The sequence below is a fragment of the Pan troglodytes genome, chromosome 10 (assembly GCF_028858775.2).
Source record: "Pan troglodytes isolate AG18354 chromosome 10, NHGRI_mPanTro3-v2.0_pri, whole genome shotgun sequence".
NCBI lineage: Eukaryota > Metazoa > Chordata > Mammalia > Primates > Hominidae > Pan > Pan troglodytes.
In genome coordinates this window covers 102692533-102712090 of record NC_072408.2, presented here as the reverse complement: position 1 = coordinate 102712090, position 19558 = coordinate 102692533, and the positions used below count along the sequence as shown (strand labels likewise).

At 40.3% G+C, this 19558-nt stretch overlaps 1 protein-coding gene and 1 long non-coding RNA gene across 3 annotated transcripts in view; one reads left to right on the top strand and one right to left on the bottom strand.

The window, feature by feature from the left end:
- Nucleotides 1–352: 352 nt before the first annotated feature.
- On the bottom strand, nucleotides 353–7611 carry SNRPF (small nuclear ribonucleoprotein polypeptide F). Its single transcript, XM_009426036.4, has 4 exons — nucleotides 7442–7611; nucleotides 5216–5341; nucleotides 1112–1176; nucleotides 353–490 (listed from the first exon to the last, which is right to left on the bottom strand). Exons 1-4 carry the CDS (start codon nucleotides 7442–7444, stop codon nucleotides 424–426), a joined length of 261 nt encoding a protein of 86 aa, XP_009424311.1. The 5' UTR covers nucleotides 7445–7611; the 3' UTR covers nucleotides 353–423.
- Nucleotides 7612–7646: 35 nt separating this feature from the next.
- The window catches only part of LOC107967605 (uncharacterized), a 64219-nt gene continuing 52307 nt past the window's right edge, over nucleotides 7647–19558 (top strand). The window contains exon 1 of one of the 2 annotated variants that reach the window (XR_010148394.1): nucleotides 7647–7766. This is a non-coding gene — a long non-coding RNA (uncharacterized LOC107967605). The remainder of the gene's footprint in view (nucleotides 7767–19558) is intronic. The other variant, XR_010148393.1, reaches the window with a different exon arrangement.

Here is a 19558-nt window from a genome sequence, read left to right as displayed (position 1 = left end):
TTATTGACTACTAGGTAAAATAAGACAGTATATTATTAATACCAAGAAAATGTTTAATTTTATACGTTAAAAGTGGCTCAAAAGTAACTTTAAAAGAAAAAGTTGCATTTAAAAGGTCTCAGCTAATAGATAATTTTACAAGAAAAGGTCTGAAATTCACCTTCATAAAAATATCTAAAGCATATAAATAATTATCCTTTATGGGAAAAAAAAGAATATTGGGCTTACAAAAGAAAAGCAACTTAAATGAAATTCAGTGGCTTTTAAAGCATTAGTTCGGTGAGTAATCTTTCCCAATTGGTTTATCATTTCAGCTTTGCTTGTAAATATCTGAATACAAATAGTTCACAAGTCAAGTTGAAAAACAAACAAATCTTTATTGTCTAGAAATATATATAAAAAAAAAATCCCCCACAAAAGATGCTATTCTCTCATTTCCCCATCTTCTTCCTCTTCTTCCACACCTCTGATATAAAGGACATTATTACACCTGTAAATACAAAAAGTCGATTTTGTTGTTCCAACCAGAAACCATGTATGATCTGAATTACTATATTTTTATTATGAAAATACTGAATGCTATATTTATAATATTCTTGTCTTTAAAAAAATTATTTAAATATATTCATTTTAAAAAAAAGTTTCACATAGATTTGTTGAAAAGCACATGGCACTTATTTTCCACCGTATGGTTGTTATAAAATGACATCTTTATGATTTTCCAAAGGAAATAATTACCAGAATTTGGAGCTTCAAAGCTAGTACAGAAAATCAATATAACAAAACAGCCAGACCCAACTAAAATTCAAAACTAAGTTCCCGCAACAAAGGCCACTGCAAAAGGTTGCCACTGCAAAAGATTATAGCTAAGAGCTAGAAAATTAAACATCAACACTAGAAAAATCTTTTGGCCAGTTCCAAAACATTTGAAAACTTACCTTTGACAAGTTTAACAATTTCAAAGACTTCTGAAGTCTAACTGTAAAGTATTATAAGTTAATAGTGATTTTTTAAAAAAAAGTAATTCCAAAATTGAGGCACTAATATATTTAGAACAGGTATTCCTAATGCTCACCAGTAACTCCTTACATATACTACTGCTGTTTGTTACCTTATTAAAACTTCACCCAGATGTCCAGACAAAGCTCCATCTATGTATTCTTCTGTATTTGCAAGCTTTCAATAAAAAGAAATATATTAGTATAATCACACAGGAGGAAAATATTACAATACAGCTAATATTGGTGAGAGAACTCATTAACTGAGACCTTTCTATACCAACAACTCAAATTTATCTATAATTAATAAACAGAAGATGAGCTTTCTATTACTATTGTAGTACTTTTGGTTTCATATAAACCTTCAACGAAATTAATATTCAAAGCTTGTTTCAACATAAGTTTCTGAATCTCCCAGGTTATGTAATATTTCTATTAGATATTAAAACAGTGTGTGGAAGAAGGCAGTCTCTAACTCATATTGAGGTGTCCAAATAGGTATACGAAAGCTATGGCTAACATGCCAAATACTTTTATATTAGTCAACAACCAAAGCAGATAATTGAGTAAGAATTTTCTTCTTTTCCTGTCTTTTAAGAAACAGGGTCTCCCTCTGTTGCCCAGGCTGGAATGCAGTGGCACAATCATAGCTGACCAAAACCTTGAACACCTGGGCTCCTCCTGCCTCAATCTCCTGAGCAGCTAGGACTAAAGGCATGTGCCACAAAGCCTGACTACTTCGAAACAATTTTTTCTGTAGAGATGAGATCTTGCTATATTGCCCAAGCTGGTCTTGAATTTCTGCCTTCAAGTGATCCTCCCGCCTTGGCCTCCCAAAGTGCTGGGATTACAGGCATAAGCTACCACATCTGGGCCTGAATAAGAATTTTTAATTATGTACTAATAAACAGGGAAAAACAAGTTCTTAAGAGAAAGTTAAATAGTTAACAGTGACCTTTACAGCTATTTTGGTGAACTATAGCAAAGTAGTGTGTTTCCCTTATGGTATTATTATGAATCGAATGTCTGAGCTCTTCTTACTTTACCTACAGTTATTTTGGTGAATTATTTCTAATTTTATATCAAAATGTTTAGCTTTCCTTCTACATATAGGTAACAAGCTCTACTTGTAATTAAAAGAAAAATCACAATCAATGCCACTTGGGACTCAGAGAAGGAACTAAGGAGTGATGGGAGAGAGGGAGGTTTCCTTCACAATTAGGCATGTGGAAAAGGAAAAGAAAAACAGGGCTTAACAATAAGGATTAAAATAGGATGTTTCATAAGGCATGAAAAACATGGTAATGAACACTACTACTGGATGTTACTCCCTCTCTTATAGACAACAAAAAGTAATCTCCATTATCCAGATGATATAGTTTTGTCTGAAATATACGAGGTTGTTGAGACAATTAGTTTGTATGTAACAGCTATAAGAAATAATGTATTAAGAGCAACTAATTTTTTGTAAAAAGTAATTACAGCATTTAACATTTCTAAATTACACAATAATGTTCCAAATACTTTCTATCATGTATTAAATTCAGTCTTCACCATCACTTAACAGGCTCTCTATGGCCGCCATTTTAACCTAACTTTCTGTCATTCGTCCCTTAACTCAATCTGCTCTGGCCTTTTTGCTGTGCCTTGAACACACCAAGCATGCTTCTGCCACAGGGCCTTTGTACTTGCTGTTCCCTCAAACTGGGATGCTTTTCCCCAGATACTCAACTGAGTTGTACACTAATTCTGGTATCTTCCAGAATTCGCCTCCTCAGAGAGGCTCCTCTATATAATATTGCACATACTGTCTTCCCCCTTTTCTTCATGGATGGCATCTATCATGCCTATTATCACATTATATTACCACCTCCCACCACTAAACCATAAACTGTTGAGGGCAGGGACTTTGTTTTGTTCAATGCTATATTCACAGTGCCAGGCACATAATGGAACTCAATAAATATTTGCTGAGTGAACAAATTCAAACACTGGTACAATATAGTTGACTACTCAAAGTGGTTGGTTACTCAGACATTTTGCAACTCTAGCAGGGTCACTAGCAAGCTATATTAATTCTAAAACAAATATTAAGTGGTAATTCTTTTATTATTGAGATGTTAATTTCCATAGCATAAAATTCACCCTTTTAAAGTGTACAATTCAGTGGTTTTCAGTATATTCAAAAACCTGTGCAACTATCACCACTACTTCCAGAATATTTTCATCACAATTCATATACTTCCCAGATTTTTCTATGGTCTTGGTAAATGACTCCTGTTTAAGGAATTTTCCAAACTCAAACTATGCTTTGGGGGCCTTAATGTCATGTGCTCAGGTGGTAATTGCCTAAGTTAAGGAAAATCATAGCTCTCTGCCTACTTAAGTACTCCTTTTAGTACTCTGCTTACAAGTATGGAATCCTTGGATTCATGATTGGATTGACCACCTGTCTTGATAGCCTTTAAAAACCTGCCTGGAAACTACTACCATTAAAAAAACAACAAAAAATCCCAAACTAATTTTTTAAATGTGCAAAAGACATGAACAGGCATTTCTCCAAAGATAAACAAATGGCCAATAAACACATGAAAAGGTGCTCAACATCATTAGCCAAATGCAAATCAAAACCACAATAAGATACCACTTCACACCCATTAGAATAACTATTTTATAAACACCCATAGAAAATAACAAGTGTTGGTGAGGATGTGGAGAAAGTGGAACCCTTGTGCATTGCTGGTGGGTATGTAAAACCACGTAGCTGCTGTGGAAAATAGTGTGACAGTTACTCAAAAGAAAAAAAAAATTTCTCTGTCATCCAGGCTAGAGTGCAGTGATCACAGCTCACTGCAGCTTCAACCTCCCCAGGCTCAGGTAATCCTCCCAACTCAGCTTCCTGAGTAGCTGGGAATATAGCTGCCCACACCATCATGCCTAGCTAATTTTTGTATTTTTTTTGTAGAGATGCAGTTTCACTATGTTGCCCAGGCTGGTCTCAAACTCCTGGGCTCAAGCAATCTGCTGCCTCAGCCTCCCAAAGTGCTGGGATTACAGGTGTGAGCCACCACGCTTGGCCTCCTTAAAAAATTAAACATAGAATTACCAGTAATCCAGTAATTCCACTTCTGGGTATATACCCCAAAGAGCTGAAAGCAGTGACTGGAACAGACATTTGTATACCCATGTTCACAGCAGCATTATTTACTGCAGTCCAAAGAGGGAAGCAACCCAGTGTCCACCAAGAGGCAAATGGATTAGAATGTGGTATATCCATATAATGGAATATTATTCAGTCATAAAAAGGAAATTCTGACACATGCTACAACATGGATGAACCTTGAATAATACACTACGTTAAGTCAAACAAGCCAGACACAAAAGGATAATACACAATTCCACTTACATGAGGTATTATGCACAGTCAAATTCATAGACATGTAGACTAGTGGTTACCAGGGGTTAGTTAGGTGGAGGAAGGAATGGAAAATTATTGTTTAATGTTTAATTGTAAAATTATTGTTTAATGGAAAATTATTGTTTAATGGGCAAAAAATTTCACTTTTGGATGGTAAACAAGTTCCGGAAATGGACAACGGTGATGGCTGCAGAACAATGTGAAGGTACTTAATGCCACTGAATTATACACTTAAAAATGGTTAGAGTGGCAAAATTGTAATGTATATTTTACCACAATAAAAAGAAAATTAATTACAAAAAAACCCACCAAAACACATGGCTGAATCATTTACAGAAACTCGTTTGACAGACATACAGTCAGTTCAATTCCTTTGGCAGATCTGTCTTTTCCCTGAAGGAATGAATTTCCTCAATAGCTTTGGTGTTGTGCCTTTAGCATTCATTAAAAGACTCAATAATTTCACTTGAAAACTTTCTTTCAGGGCTAAATGATGAGAAATGTTTTGTTTTCTCCAGCAAAGTAGTGTGTTTCCCTTATGGTATTATTATGAATCAAATGTCTGAGCTCTTCCTACTTTAACTACTAGGAATAAAATCTGTAGCTGAATTCTGGTTTAAGTCCATGTCTTGTACCTAGTACATCACAGTATCCTTCCTGGCTTTGACTTTATTTTTGAATTTTGCCGTATATTTGTCAATTTAATTGTATGTATTCTTATTAGTCAGACTAAACCTTTGAGAAATAAGGTGAAGCAAAATAAATGCAATGTTATGACCTTTACAGCTCTTTAGCTTACCTGCATGTTCATGTAGCCATCTACAGATACCAGATAGCCCTTGTACTCCATTCCCCACTTAAGTTTCACCATCACTGGCTTTCCTGTTAGTCCATTGAGGAAAGGTTTGGGATTGAGGGGTAAACTCTGCACAAAGAACAAAAAAGGATCTAATTAATTATTTTTCCTCCCACCACCAACTCTCTTCTACCGAATCACCAATATTTTGTGGTATGCAAATGAAGAAAACTTTTGACTCCTTATCATTTTAGTACATAATTTTCACTTTTATTTGTTGAGAGTACCAGGGAAATTTAAATATCCAGTTAGCCAATTTCACCTTTAACCCATCAAAACAAAACACTGACTATTCACTTAAGATACACTGACTATCTACATCACTCACTGTTCTGAGCTCTAAAGAAACAAAGATAAAGGCACTAAAAAAAAAAAAAAAAAAAAAAAAAAAAGTGGGCCAGGTAGGGTGGCTCGTATCTGTAATTCCAGTAATCTGGAAGGCTAAGGCCGGGGGATCACTTGAGGTCACGAGTTCAAGACCAGCCCAGGCAACATAGTGAGACCCCCATCTCTACCAAAAATAGTCAGGTGTGGTGGTGCACACCTGTAGTCCCAGCTACTAGGGAGGATGAGGTGGGAGGACTGCTTGAACCCAGGAGCTCGAGGCTGCAGTGAGCTATGATTAGGCCACTGCACTCCAGCCTGGGCAACAGAGCAAGGCCTTGTCTCTTATAAATAAATAAATAAATGAGTCCCTGTCAAGAAGTTGGAGATGGGGAGGGGAACTCCTCACATACAAATAATTATATTGCATGCTGCACTGTAGTAAAAGGAGATATACTAGGCACAAGGGTACCAAAGCAATCCAGGGGAAAAAGGAAAGGTTGCCTGAAATAAGTAATACCTCAGTTTTAAAGGATAAGAGTTTATTTCCAGAGCGGGAAAAAATGCTGTTCCAGGCAAGGCTAGCTACTTATGTAAAAGGAGGGAAGAGTGATGCAACAAGGTGATTTTGGGGACATACAATTCAGCATTGTCAGTCAAAGCCCCAAATATAAAACTACAGAAGGAAGCAGAGGGCAGATCACGCTTGACAGTATTTAACTGGGGAAGCTAGGGCTAGGTCCTATCTGACTTTGTCACTAGCACTGCCTCTTACTTACAGCAATTACTTAATGTTTATTTATTCAGCAAACCATTAACATCTCCAGTGATTTCGGTTTTTGCCCTCTTCTGCTCACTCACCAGTCAAACAAAGAAGAGAACTAAGAAACTTGGCTACTAACCCCCTCTAACATGAGCATATTCGGAGTGATCTTGATATGGCGATTACTCCAATAACCTAATGGGTCTCCAGTTTTCATTCTCCAATTTGTTATCCACCACAGTAACTATGATTTTTTAAAGTGCACATCAGATTGTCATATTTCTGCTTAAAATGATCCAATGGCTTCCAACCGAATCATTTTAAATTGATTTGGAGTACAATCAAAACCTCCCAATACAGCCTAAGAGGTCCTGCCCAACGCCTGCTCCTCCGATACCATCTCTTAACCACTATTCGCGCAAGTGGCTATACCTTTCTGTCAATTTCTCCAACTGACCAAGCTTTCTTTCCGGCCGCAGGTCTTATGCTCCTATTCCCTGTGCTCGGTACACTCCTCCTCCTGCTCTTTAAAGGGTCGTATTTCATGACACTTAGGCTTCAAGTTAAATTCCACTTCCTAGGGAGGCCATCTCTGACTAAGCCTCTAATGTCTAACGCGCACCCTCACAGCCTCCTGTCTGCATTGTTCTTAGCACTTATTATTTGCAATTGCATACTTGTTATTTTTTGACTAATGTCTGTCTTCCCCACCCAAGTGAGTTAATCTAGAGCATGGCCGTATCATTACTTTCACGGAATGAAAGTGAATTCTGGAGTGTGGTTAAGTGGGAAGTGCAAATTCTCTTTGACTTTTACCCCGACCCTATAGCCCCAACTAAGAATACCCCAGGCCCGGATTCAAACAAAGAGAAGAAGGCACGGGCACTCCTAGGAAAAGAAAGGCATCGGGAGGAGCACGCGCCTCAGAAACCCTAAAAGCAGAGTGAAAGGAGCTGGCGACAGGGTGCGCGGCGCCTCACGCGGATGAATGGGAAACGCGCGAAGGAACCAGCAGGCCCCGCGAGGCTGGTCTCCCTCCTTCTCTTTCTCCCAGCTTCTCCCGCCGTTCTCTTTCTCCTTACCATCGTAACCACGGCCGAATGTTGCAGGCTACTCTCTGCCGACCAGACCGCCGCCCGTCCCTCGTGACTACAGCAGGTACCGCAGGTCCCGGGCCGCAGAGTTTCAAGAGAAATGGCCGCCAAACAGGAGTATGACCTTTCACCTCCCACCACGGCCCTTCCTGCCTCTGTGATTGGACGCAAAGAGATGCGTGCTGATTGGAGGAGATGGCTGGACCAGTATCTCCTAGCAACCAGCAGCGGCTTGGGTTTGCGCCTTGCAGGCGGCGCCCGGACCTTGGAAAACCGGCTCTGAGGATCGCTGTGAGGCAGCCAAGGACTGGAGGCAGGCCGATGTTTTTAAATGTGGTGTCCTTCCTAGAGGGCGGTCTGGGAGAGGCTGTGTAACGGATGTGATTTCTCCCCAACTTGGCTAATGGGGATTTACTTTGTCTTTTTACACCCGTGAGAATGTTCGGGGTCCCAGAGTTCCTTCCTCACTCTTCCAACAGGTTCCATGATTTGGGGGCGCCTCTGCCGCAGGCCCTTTCTACCTGAGTGTTCTCTCTTCTGCAACACCCGTTTCAACCCCTTTTAAAGGAATTGGGGGCTAGCCAGACTAGACTAGGGGCGGCGAAACGCACTGAAGAGAGTCGGATACAGAATTTCTTGCAAACGAGGTCGAGTTGCGTCTGGGATACGGTGTCATGCCCCACCCCCGCCCCACGACCCTGCCGGCCCCACCTTTCTTTTGCTTCGCCTGCAGAAACCCGCACGGCCTTCTTACGTGCATTTGAAATTACCTAAGGGCGTAAGCAATATTTCCTCTGTCACGGATTAAAACTTTCGATGTAACGGTGTTATCTGAATCTCACTAGTTTTTGTCGTAATCCTATTGAGTTCGGGTCACTCTGATCTGAAATGCTAAATGCAGTTCTTGGAGAACACGCCCTTTGGGAAGTAACGCTTTTTTGCGGCCCTGAAGAGATGGATTTGGAGTTGAGGATGAAATGTTGGGTGTTGAGGCATTGTGGAGCAGTGGGCAAGACTTTGGAGGGGGCCTGCATTCGGAACCTGCGTCTATCAGGCGCGGCCGGTGTTGGGCAGTGTCTTAACCCCGAGGGCCATTGTTTCCTCGGCAGGAACGCGGCTTTAAAAACGGAACCATCCTCAGGGTGGTTGCGAGAATTTAACGTAAAACGGGGCTTGGCCTTGTAAAAGCTCAGTGTTTCACGTAAATGTTGAACACTGACCAGACAATGATTGTCAGTGTAGTTTTTACCAAACAGTTATTAGATTTATTCACCCTAAACTTCAGTGGATTTCTCCGTTTGTCTATTGTTTTATGAACTTTAAGTCTTTATATAGACTTTGAGTTCCTACTATGTGTCAGGCTTTTTCAACAGTTGTGGAAATCTTACCTTACTGTCTGATTCGGGATGACAGCCCCGTTTAAGAGATGAGGAAGTAGGCCCAGCAGGTAACTGTTACCAGTTGAGGGTAGCTGTCCGAGTTCTTGGCGTTTTCAACAAAGAATTGGACAAAACGCACAAACAAAGCAGGGCAGCGAAAGCAGAGATTTATTTTAAATGAAAGTACACTCTACAGGGTGGGCACCTCCTGGTGCAAGCGGCTCAAGAGCATTGGTTATAGAATTTTCTGGGCTTTAAATACCCTCTAGAGGTTGCCCATTGGCCCACAACCAGTCTGATTGGTTGCGGGAGGGGACCAATAAGAGGTACTTTCATTTTTCAACTGCCACGCAGAAAAAGGAGGGGTTGAAATGGGAGTAGCCTCTGATACCCAGTCAGCATGGATGGGCCCTAGGTTCCCTGCTTCCAGCCGCTATTCTTCTGCCTCATAGCTTGCTGAGGACCACATACCTGGGTTTCAAAACTCTGCTTTTTCTACTTCATGAAGCTACCTTTCAAAGACTCAATATGTATTTTAGAAGCCTGACTCTTTAGCTGTTTTCTCAGTGAAGTGAAACGAAATACTACAGTAAACACATTCTGTAAAGATAGTGTATTTAAGGTTGGTTTTTCTTTTCATGTTAAATTTTTTTTTTTTTTAATTTGAGACAGGGTCTCATTCTGTCACCCAGGCTGGATTGTAGAGGTGAGATCTTGGCTTACTGCAGCCTTGACCTCTTGGGCTCAAGAGATCCTCCCACTTAAGCCTCCCGAGTAGCTGGGACCACAGGCATGTGCCACCACACCCAGCTAATTTTTAAATTTTTTTTGTAGAGATAGGGTCTCGCTATGTTGTCCAGGCTGGTCTCAAACTCTTGGGCTCCAGCTGTGTACCCACCTTGGCCTCCCAAAGTGCTGGGATTACAGGCGTGAACCACCATTCCTGGTCCATATTAAATTTTAATCTTAAATACCTTATTAAAATTAAGTGGGCATAAGTCACTTACATTTGTCTAATTGTAAATATTATACAAAATTTTGGAAAATGTAGAAAGTTCTAAACAATAAACCTAAAATCACTAGTAATCCCACCAATCAAAGAAAACAACGATTAACTTTTATTGTAACAATAACATATGCACTTTTTTTTTTACAAGATATCTACAGTTTTTTGTTGTTGTTGTTTGTTTTTTCTTTTTTGTTGTTGTTTTGGAGACAGAGTGTCACTCCGTCACCCAGGCTGGAGTTAAGTGGTGCGATCTCAGCTCACTGCACCCTCCGCTTCCCAGATTCAAGCAATTCTCGTGTCTCAGCCTCCTGAGTAGCTGGGATTACAGGCATGCAGCATCACGTCCAGATAATCTTTTGCTAATTTTTTTTTTAATTTTTAGTAGGGACGGGGTCTTACCACTTTGCCCAGGCTGATCTTGAACTCCTGAGCTCAGGCAATCTGCCCACCTCAGCCTACCAAAGTGCTAGGATTACAGGTGTGAGCCACCACACCCAGCCTACACACAGTTTTGTAACTTGTTTTCTTCACTTTATATTGAGCAAATTCTCATATGACTGAATATACTCCTCTAAAATGCGGCTTAATGTCTTCATTATACTTTGTATTTTGCATCTGTGATAATGTATTATTCTATTATTTTCATTTTTTCTCCTGTTATAAACAGTCTGCACTGAACATACTTTTACATGAATCTTCAAGTGTATTTTTGATTCTTTACCATAAATTCTTACAAATATAATTCCTAGGTTAAAAGGCATTACTATTTTAAAGGCAAATATATATATTGCCATGTTGGCATATGGCTCCACAGAATATTCATCAGAATAATTGCTTCAAATATAGGGGAAATAACAGACTTTATATTTTTTCGAAGATGAGATAGAATACATTTTGAGCACATATGAAGAAAACGACCCCTAATTGTTAATTAGGATGAACAGTTTGGTGAGTTCTACCATTATTTATCCTATAACCCAAAAATTCCAGTGGTATACAACCATCTAAAAAGGAATTTATGAAATGATTTAGAAATATTTACTGAGGTGAGTAAAATGAATGTATGATGTCTGCCCTTGTGGAATTTTAAAACCTCTTTGAGAAGAAGGGGACCAATACATATTGAATGCCTTTCATGTTATGCTAGGATATTTTATTGTGTAATTTGTCTAATTTAAATCCTCACAGTACTTCAAGGTAGATATTATTATCATCCCCATTTTAGAGATGAGAAGACAGCTTCAGAGAGATTATGTATTTTTGTCGAAAGCCATGTGGAAGGTAAAATGGCTCCAAAGCCTAAGATTTTTCCTTTATACGACGCTGCCGCTCCCAAAAATGTGGTTAAGTAGAGTACAAATAAATATATAGAAATACAAATATTAATGCAGTCAATGAAGAGGGATAGCATTTAGGAAGTTACTTTTGAAATTGATGAGCTCTTCTTTTTATTTTGTTTATTCTCATAATTCCAACATCTTATTTTTTTCTGATTATGGCCAGAATCAGCTACAGGTATGATCGGAATAGGTTTAAAGGAGGAAAAATCCAAGATTTGAATGCTGTCAGGTGGAAGCTTTTTATATATTTTTTTGTCAAACCTGAGAGATATGGCATTCTCTCTAGCGAAGAAGTTAAGATTAAAAAATATATAAGCTTCCTTGGATCATACAAACACTGAACCTAGATTAGAATTCAAATCTTTTTGGTGGTTCAAAGCCCATTGTACCATTGTAGAGAGACAATCATACCTCAAAGGTGTAGGAGCATAAGAACCTCCTCTCTCACCTCTTGAGGTTTGATATTTGAGTCTGAGAAATAAATAGACAATAGACCAATTGGTCTATCTATCCAAAACAAGGAGAAAAAGCACAGCGTAATTGATTTATGCGCATGGGAGCATCAGAGGAAGGTGAATGCCCAATTCTAGTAGTGCTAGACCCAATAAGGTCTAGAAGTTTATATACCCTTATTCATAGGGGAGAGGGGAATGCAGGATGTAGGCAATTTTAGAAGAGTAATAAGTGATTTTTACAAGAGATGAATGGGTCCATGGAACAGACAGACAATAGTCTGGGACAAAGTTCTTCTGGGCTGTGGGTATGGTGTTTGATTTTCAGTCTTTTCCTCTGTGATATGAGTTTAATTTTCCTTGGTTAATGAAATTTCATTAAGAAGATTGAAGACAATTGTTTTCCTCTTCAGTGGATTGGATCTTTAGGTAGATAAGGAAACTTCAGAGAAAAGTCTCTTCCTGTGCTTCAGGAGAGGAGGAGGGGCAAGAGATGGGGGGTGGGAGAAGGTCAGAGAGAAGGTCAGACCTTGGTTCTGAGGCTGCTGCTTTAGTGCAAAGTAGCAGTATGCTTCGGGGTATCATTTTCTGAGCCCCAACAAAGGAAACCTGGTATTGTGGGTAGGAGCCAATACTGTCTGAGTTCAAATCCTGACTCTGCCATGTGCAGCTTATCTCTGCTTCAATCTCCTCATCAATAAAGAGGATGATCATGATAGTACCTATCTTAAAAAAATTTTTTTTTAGTGAGGTGGGCTGTAACTATGTTGCCCAGGCTGGTCTCAAACTCCTGGGCTCAAGCAATCCTCCTGTCTCAGTCTCCCAAGTGGCTGGGATTATGGGTGTACACCACCACGCCCAGTTCAATACCCATCTTATAAGGCTGCTATTAGGATACAATATTTGTGGTGTTTATCCACCTCCTGATACTGAATAGTTTCTGTAGCGAGGTACGTAGGCACGTGAGTAGGTCAATGTGACCTACAATAACTAATGCTAATAACTAATATTGGACTACTTGTTTGCTGTTTGCTAAACTGCTGCTTGCTCAAAAAGTTCTGGGCTGTTGGCTTTGATTCTTCAGCTGTGCTGGAATCCACTGTGTACCTGACATCTCTCTATCTGGGTCTATCACTTCACCTCTTGGGACCTGGGGGGCAAGGGAGGCTGACACGGCTAAGACAATGCTTCTGTTTGCTGTGTGTAGTAAACTGTCTTGTTCTGATCCACATAGTCTCATTGTCTCCTTTCAGCACCTGTGGAGAGACAGCAGGTTTACTCCTTGCTACCTGAAGTTGGGGTTCTCTCCTGACTCTCACAGGGTTAACATTAAATGAAGAACATTAAATGAGATAATATATGCAAAGCAGTACAATATCTGGTCAGTTTGATAAATATTTGTTCTCCTACATTTATATTCAATCAAAATCTAATTATCCCCAAAAGCTTGGTTTAAGTAATGTAAAACCAATGTAAAAGTAGCACCTTATATATTTATGGGGAGACCAATCCCTTTATGGACCAGAAAATTAGTTTGCCTAATAACTGAAGATATAAGAGATTAGTCTAGACCCAAAACCATTTATTAGCCATTAAGTGCAGAGGGAGCTGGAGGGAGCTAGCAATCAAGGACCTGGGAAACAGATGAGACAGAAAATGAGTGGATGCATACAATTTGTTCATATATATTGAGTTATATTAAAAAAGCAGTATAGGCCAGGCAGTGTGGTTCATGCCTGTAATCCCAGCACTTTGGGAGGCCGAGGTGGGTGGATCACTTGAGGCCAGGATTTCAAGACCAGCCTGGCCAACATGGTGAAACCCCATCTCTACTAAACCTCGTCTCTACTAAAAGTACAAAAATTAACCAAGCATGGTAGTGCATGCCTGTAAGCCCAGCTACTCAGGAGGCTGAGACACAAGGATCACTTGAACGCAGGAGGCAGAGGCTGCAGTCAGCCGAGATGGCACCACTGCACTCCAGCCTGGGCGACAGAATGGGACTCTGTCTCAAAAAAAGAAGGCAGTATATACGGCAGCAGAAGATAATAAAAACAGTATATTTAATAGCACATTATATGATTGTTTTATATGATTGACAACATAATGGTTGATAATGCTGGTTCTAGAGGCCAGGTTCGAGTCTGAGTTTGAATCCTGCCCCCAACACTTACTAGTGGGAACTTGTGTAAGTTACCCGCCCTCACTAAGCTTATTTTCCCATGACATAGGGATAATTGTTTCTTTCTCCCAGTGTGGTAGTGGATGTTAGGAGTTAGTACAAGGTTGTTCCTCTATCCTTCCTGAAGATGTGGTTTTAAAACCATTAGATGGAGTAAGCAAAGTATGCACCTGTGCTGGGGTATGGGGGTAGTCACAGTGGTCTGAATGGAGTGAGGAGAACATCCACATAAGAGAGCAGCCAGTGTGGGGTGTCAGAGCCTGAGCAGGAGGAGGAAGGTATCTACATAGGAGGGCAGGCAAACATGGGAAGTTGGTGCCTGAGGAGGTGAGGATGGTGATCACGCATGGCGAGGGGCAGCCCAGCACCAGCCATTGGAGCCCAAGTAGGATGAAGCATCCCCAGAGGGTGGCCTGACAGGGAGTGTTGGAGCCTGAGTGGGGTTAAGAGGGTGTCCACACTGCGGGGAAGAGGGTGGCCTGCTGTGGAGTGTCAGAGCCTAAAGGAAGCAAGGAGGATGTCCATGCAGAATGACCTGGCACACGGTGTCAGAACCTGAATGGAATGAAGAAGAAATGCAGGGGAGGGGACAATGGCAGGAAGGGAAATTTGTTACAAGGGCACTAATCAAAGGAATCAACCTATAATAATGAGCATACTTAATGCTCAGGTTTTAGTTTCTAGAAACTGCTTCCCACTAAAGGAATCAGGATCCCTTCGAACATTGGCTATTTTCAGTCTTCTTCACTATAGTAACTGGTAGACACCATCTTATTACAATCCAGTGATCAAACAACTATCGTTAGCAACTGGAAAATCAAAATCAGGTGCCACATGATAAGATGCAAAGAAAAGATGCATTCTGTGATATTCTTACCAAAGCCACATAACCTGAATCTAGTAATCAGGAAATATCAGACAAACCACATTGAGGAACAAAGTGGCCTGCAATGTTCAAGAGTGTCAAGGCCACAGAAAGATCTCCATGATAAATTGCAGAGAAAGACAAGGCACCGAATAATTTGCAAAATATGCTGCCTCTGTATAAAAAGAGAAAGAAGGGGATAACAAGCTATCCATTTCTGTGTATGTGCATAAGTATACTGGAGGGCTCCTAAGATACTAAGAACACGGGTTGCCTATGGGTGTAGTGGGAACTACACTGAGGGCAGACAATGATGAGATGTTTCACTATGCATTTTTTAAAAACTTTTAATTATGAAATTCACATATTAACCATTTCAAAGTATACAGTTGAGTGGCATATAGTACATTCACAATGTTATTGCAACCACCACCTCTATATAATTCCAAAACATTTTTGCAACTTCATTTATTTGTTTGTTTGTTTTGGGATGGAGTCTCGCCCTGTCACCCAGTTTGGAGTGCAGTGGTGCAGCCTCGGCTCACTGCTAACCTCCGTCTCCTGGGTTCAAGCGATTCTCCTGGTTCAGCCTCCTGAGTAGCTGGGATTATAGGCACATGCCACCACACCCAGCTAATTTTTGTATTTTTAGTACAGACGGGGTTTCACCATGTTGGCCAGGCTGGTCTTGAACTCCCGACCCCAAGTGATCTGCCTGCCTCGGCCTCCCAGAGTGCTGGGATTTCAGGCATGAGCCACTGTGCCCAGCCCATTTTCACAACTTTAAAAGAAAACTCTGTAGTCATTAAGCGGTTCCTCCCTATCTTCCTTCTCTCCTAGCCCATGGCAACCCTCAGTCTGCTTTCTATCTATAAATTTACCTGTTTTGGATATTTCATATAAATAGAAACAACATGTGACCTTTTATATCTGGCTTTCACTAAGCGTAATGTCTCTGAGCTTCACCCACATTGTAGCTTGTTGTAGTAGTAGTACTTCATTCCTTTTAATGTATGAGTATGATTCCACTGTATGTATATACCACATTTTGTTTATCCCTGCACCTGTTAATGGACATTTGGGTTGTTTCCACCTTTTGGCTACTGTGAATTTTGCTGCTATGAGCATTTGTGTACAAGTATTTGTTTGAATACCTGTTTTCAATTTCTTTGGACATATACCTAGGGGTGTGGAATTGCTGGGTCATATCATAATTTTACATAGAACTTTTTTTGAGGAACTGCCAAACTTTTCCACAGCAGCTGCGCCATTTTATATTCCCACCAGCAATGTATGAAGGTTCCAATTTCTCCACGTTCTCACCAACAATTTGTTATTTTCCGTTTTTGTTGTTGTTTTAATTATAGCCATGCTAGTGGCTATAAAGCAGTATCTCATTGTGGTTTTGATTTGCATTTTCCTAATAACTAATGATGCTGAGAATCTTTTCATTTGCTCATTGGCCATTTGTATATCTTCTTTGGAGAAATATCTGTTCAAATCCTACATACCCTTTTAATGTTCTATTTTTGGAACTTTTGAATCTATTGCCTACTAAAATAAAAGAAAAAGTCATTTAATTGTTTTGGATCTTATTTTCTTCCTTTATACACTGTAGGGATTGGGCTAGATCAGAGTTTTCAACCTTAATATTATTGACATTTTGGACCAAATAATTCTTTTTTCTTTCTTTTTCTTTTTTTCTTTTTTTGAGACCCTATTTTTTTGAGACGGGGTCTCTCTCTCACCTAGGCTGAAATGCAATGGCTCAATCTTGGCTCACTGCAACCTTCACCTCCCGGGCTCTAGTGATCCCCCCATCTCTGCCTCCCAAGTAGCTGGAACCACAGGTGTGCACCACCATGCCCAGCTAATTGTCTGTATTTTTGGTAGAGACAGGTTTTCGCCATGTTGTCCAGGCTGGTCTTGAACTCCTGAGCTCAAGCAATCTGCCTGCCTCGGCTTCCCAAAGTGCTGGGATTACAGGAGTGACCCACCGCACCCAGCCACAAATAATTCTTATATTGTGACTTGTCCTGTGCATAATAGGTTGCTTAGCAGCATCCTTGGCCTCTACCCATTAAATGCCAGTAGTCCCTCCCCCACCCAGGTTTGACAACCAAAAATGTCTCCAGGCATTGCCAAATGTCCCCTGGGGAGCACAGTTGCCCCTGGTTGAGGACCACTGGAGGTCAATGGCCCCACAGGCCCCTGAACCTGGATCAGTTTGCAGGTAGTGTTGTGGCTTTGCAAACTATTTTCAAAAACAAAGAAAAATAACCAACAAATTGTACATTTATTTTAATAAAGACACTATAGACTAAGACCTCATGTGTCTTTGCTTTTGCTTGGAATGAAGTCACCTTAAAATACGAATACTGGTGGATCATCATGGGTCAGAAGCTCTGACTGGCATTTATTTATGTATCTGATTATTAAAATGGGAAACAAATTTTAAATAAGTAATGTCTTTGAGTTTTGTAAATCATAGATTCAATCTGTGGGGGCGAGTAGATAATAAAAGAAGTCTGTGGATGAAATGGCTGGAAACCACTCAAGTAGATGATCAGCGTTCAATACTGACTTTAAACACTTTTCTGTTTTTTGCCATGGTTCCAGCGGGTGGCAGTGGTGAATTTGGAATAAGAGTTCTGTTTGCCACATAAGCACTTCAAAGTTAATCAGTACAAATAGGACTTCACTGTTCTCAAAACACTAAAGGAAACAAAACAAAACCTCATGGAATTTTCCCCATAGTATCCTGTGCCATACAGTCTCCCCCCACCTCCTTCACCCCTCAAATGTCTCCATTGAATCCAATTTTAAAAAATAAAGCTTATTCTACTTCCTCATCTATTACCCTGTTGCCAGAGGTATCTGACCTCCTTTCCTTCAAAACAAACCGAAGACCTGGACATTTTAGTTGGATATGGGTAACCTTTGTTGGTTACCCATGACTAGCAGCCTAAAACAAACTCCTTCATCTCTTTCCCTTCTGTCCCATGAACCGCAAAGCTGGCCCTTGCACCGCTGGCCATGCTTTTTCTCACAACTCCACGTACTTACACAGGATGTTCTTACCACCTAGAAATCCCTCCCCATTTGCTTTGCCTGAAAAATGCCTCCTCATCTAATCTCCAAGGCCCCACTCAAATGGGCACTTCATATCTGAAGCTTTCTCTGACTTCCCTAGGTAACTAATTGTTCTGTCACATGGGCTCTACCCCACCTGTTTTAGCACTAACTACACTCTTTTAGAGAAAAAGGTATTTTATTCATTAACCCTTTGTTGCTATTACTAGTCATTTACTAGCACATAATTAGTTCCCTGGCACATAATGGCAAATTTCTGGAATGAATAAATTAATGAATAACTGACTTGAGAGACTTGGACTTTAAAAATTTGCACCAATTCAAACATATATATATATATATATATATGCCAAAAAAAAGGGGGGTGGAATCAGGGTGTCCACCCTTCTTACTCAAAAGAATGGAATATACTGAACAGTAGAGCATTCTCCTGCCTCAGCCTCCTGAGTAGCTGGGACTACAGGCGCCCGCCACTGCGCCCGGCTAACTTTTTTTGTATTTTTAGTAGAGACGGGGTTTCACCGTGTTCGCCAGGATGGGCTCGATCTCCTGACCTTGTGATCCACCCGCCTCGGCCTCCCAAAGTGCTGGGATTACAGGCATGAGCCACTGCGCCCGGCCCTAGATTGCCTATATATTCTATTGGCTCCATTACTTGTGCTATTAGCCTTAACTTCTTGATTAGGGAACTATCTGCCAGGTTTCTTCATTGCAAAGTTACCTTTTAAAATTGTATTATTAAGAAGTATTTTGTGAAGGTACTTTGAGGCTATGTAGTTATCTCATTCCTCCTCAAACTTTCACCTACTGCATATTAGCATCCACTGTATTTCTGAGCTAAATCAGTTACTTATGCTGGCTGCCAAATGGTGATTTTCTGACTCCATCATTTCTTCTCCATGCATCAGTTGGCATTCCACTGTAAGAAAAGCTTTCTCCTTTTCCCACTTATTTATATCAGTATGGACTCATAGATTCTATTTTATTTAGTGGGTTAATCATGTCATGATTACTTATTTTGATGCCCTTTATTTTAAGGAGTCATGAATTTCTATTTTATTACATGAATTTATAATCTGTTACTATTGTTATTTCTCTGCCTTAATTGTCACATATTTGGACAGGGGGAACCCCCATTAAGCTGTCTTCTGTGTTCTTTTGACATGTCATCCTCATTCTTTGAGCATTTCCTTATTTTCTGTCCCAATAAGATGTTCCCTGTCCCAAACCTGGAATCAGTCAATTCTCCAAAAAACCCTGCTTCGTTTTAGTGGAGAATGGCATTTAGGAAACTAAAGATTGGTCTAGACAATAGGCACGCTCCTTGGTAGGGGGGTGTTGGTGCTTCCAGTCCCTCTCACTGGACAAAACTAGAGAACGTATGCATGTGTATACATACATACATGCATGCATATATGACCATATCCATACTTGTTTCAATATCGCTATTGAAAATTCCAGTTCAACACCACATGGCTTATTTTAGTTTTTTCAGTTTCCATATTTGTAGTCCCTTCCCCAACAGTTAGAAAACTGTCTCCCTTCATCTTCAATTTGTTTGCTTATCTGATCAATCCCCTCCATGTAACCAAACTTCCATCACCACTACCATCCCCCCTCCCAGCCAACCCAGCAAGACAGCCTTGCCTGACTCTAACAGCATGAACTGGGCCACCACTCCAGAGCGCGCTGACCTCCCCATTCCCACTTTGCTCAGCCCTACCTCATACTTTTAGACAGGATTATTCAGAAATGAAGGATAGATAGAAGCAAACTATAAATCCC

Bases quoted from the DNA above. Each gene is read 5' to 3' on its own strand.
- SNRPF (XM_009426036.4), bottom strand. The intron at 1,177-5,215 runs GTAAGCTAAAGA...TTTTATTGAAAG, and splicing joins ATGGCTACATGAACATGCAG to CTTGCAAATACAGAAGAATA. The intron at 491-1,111 runs GTAACAAACAGC...TTGTATTTACAG, and splicing joins CTGGGTGAAGTTTTAATAAG to GTGTAATAATGTCCTTTATA.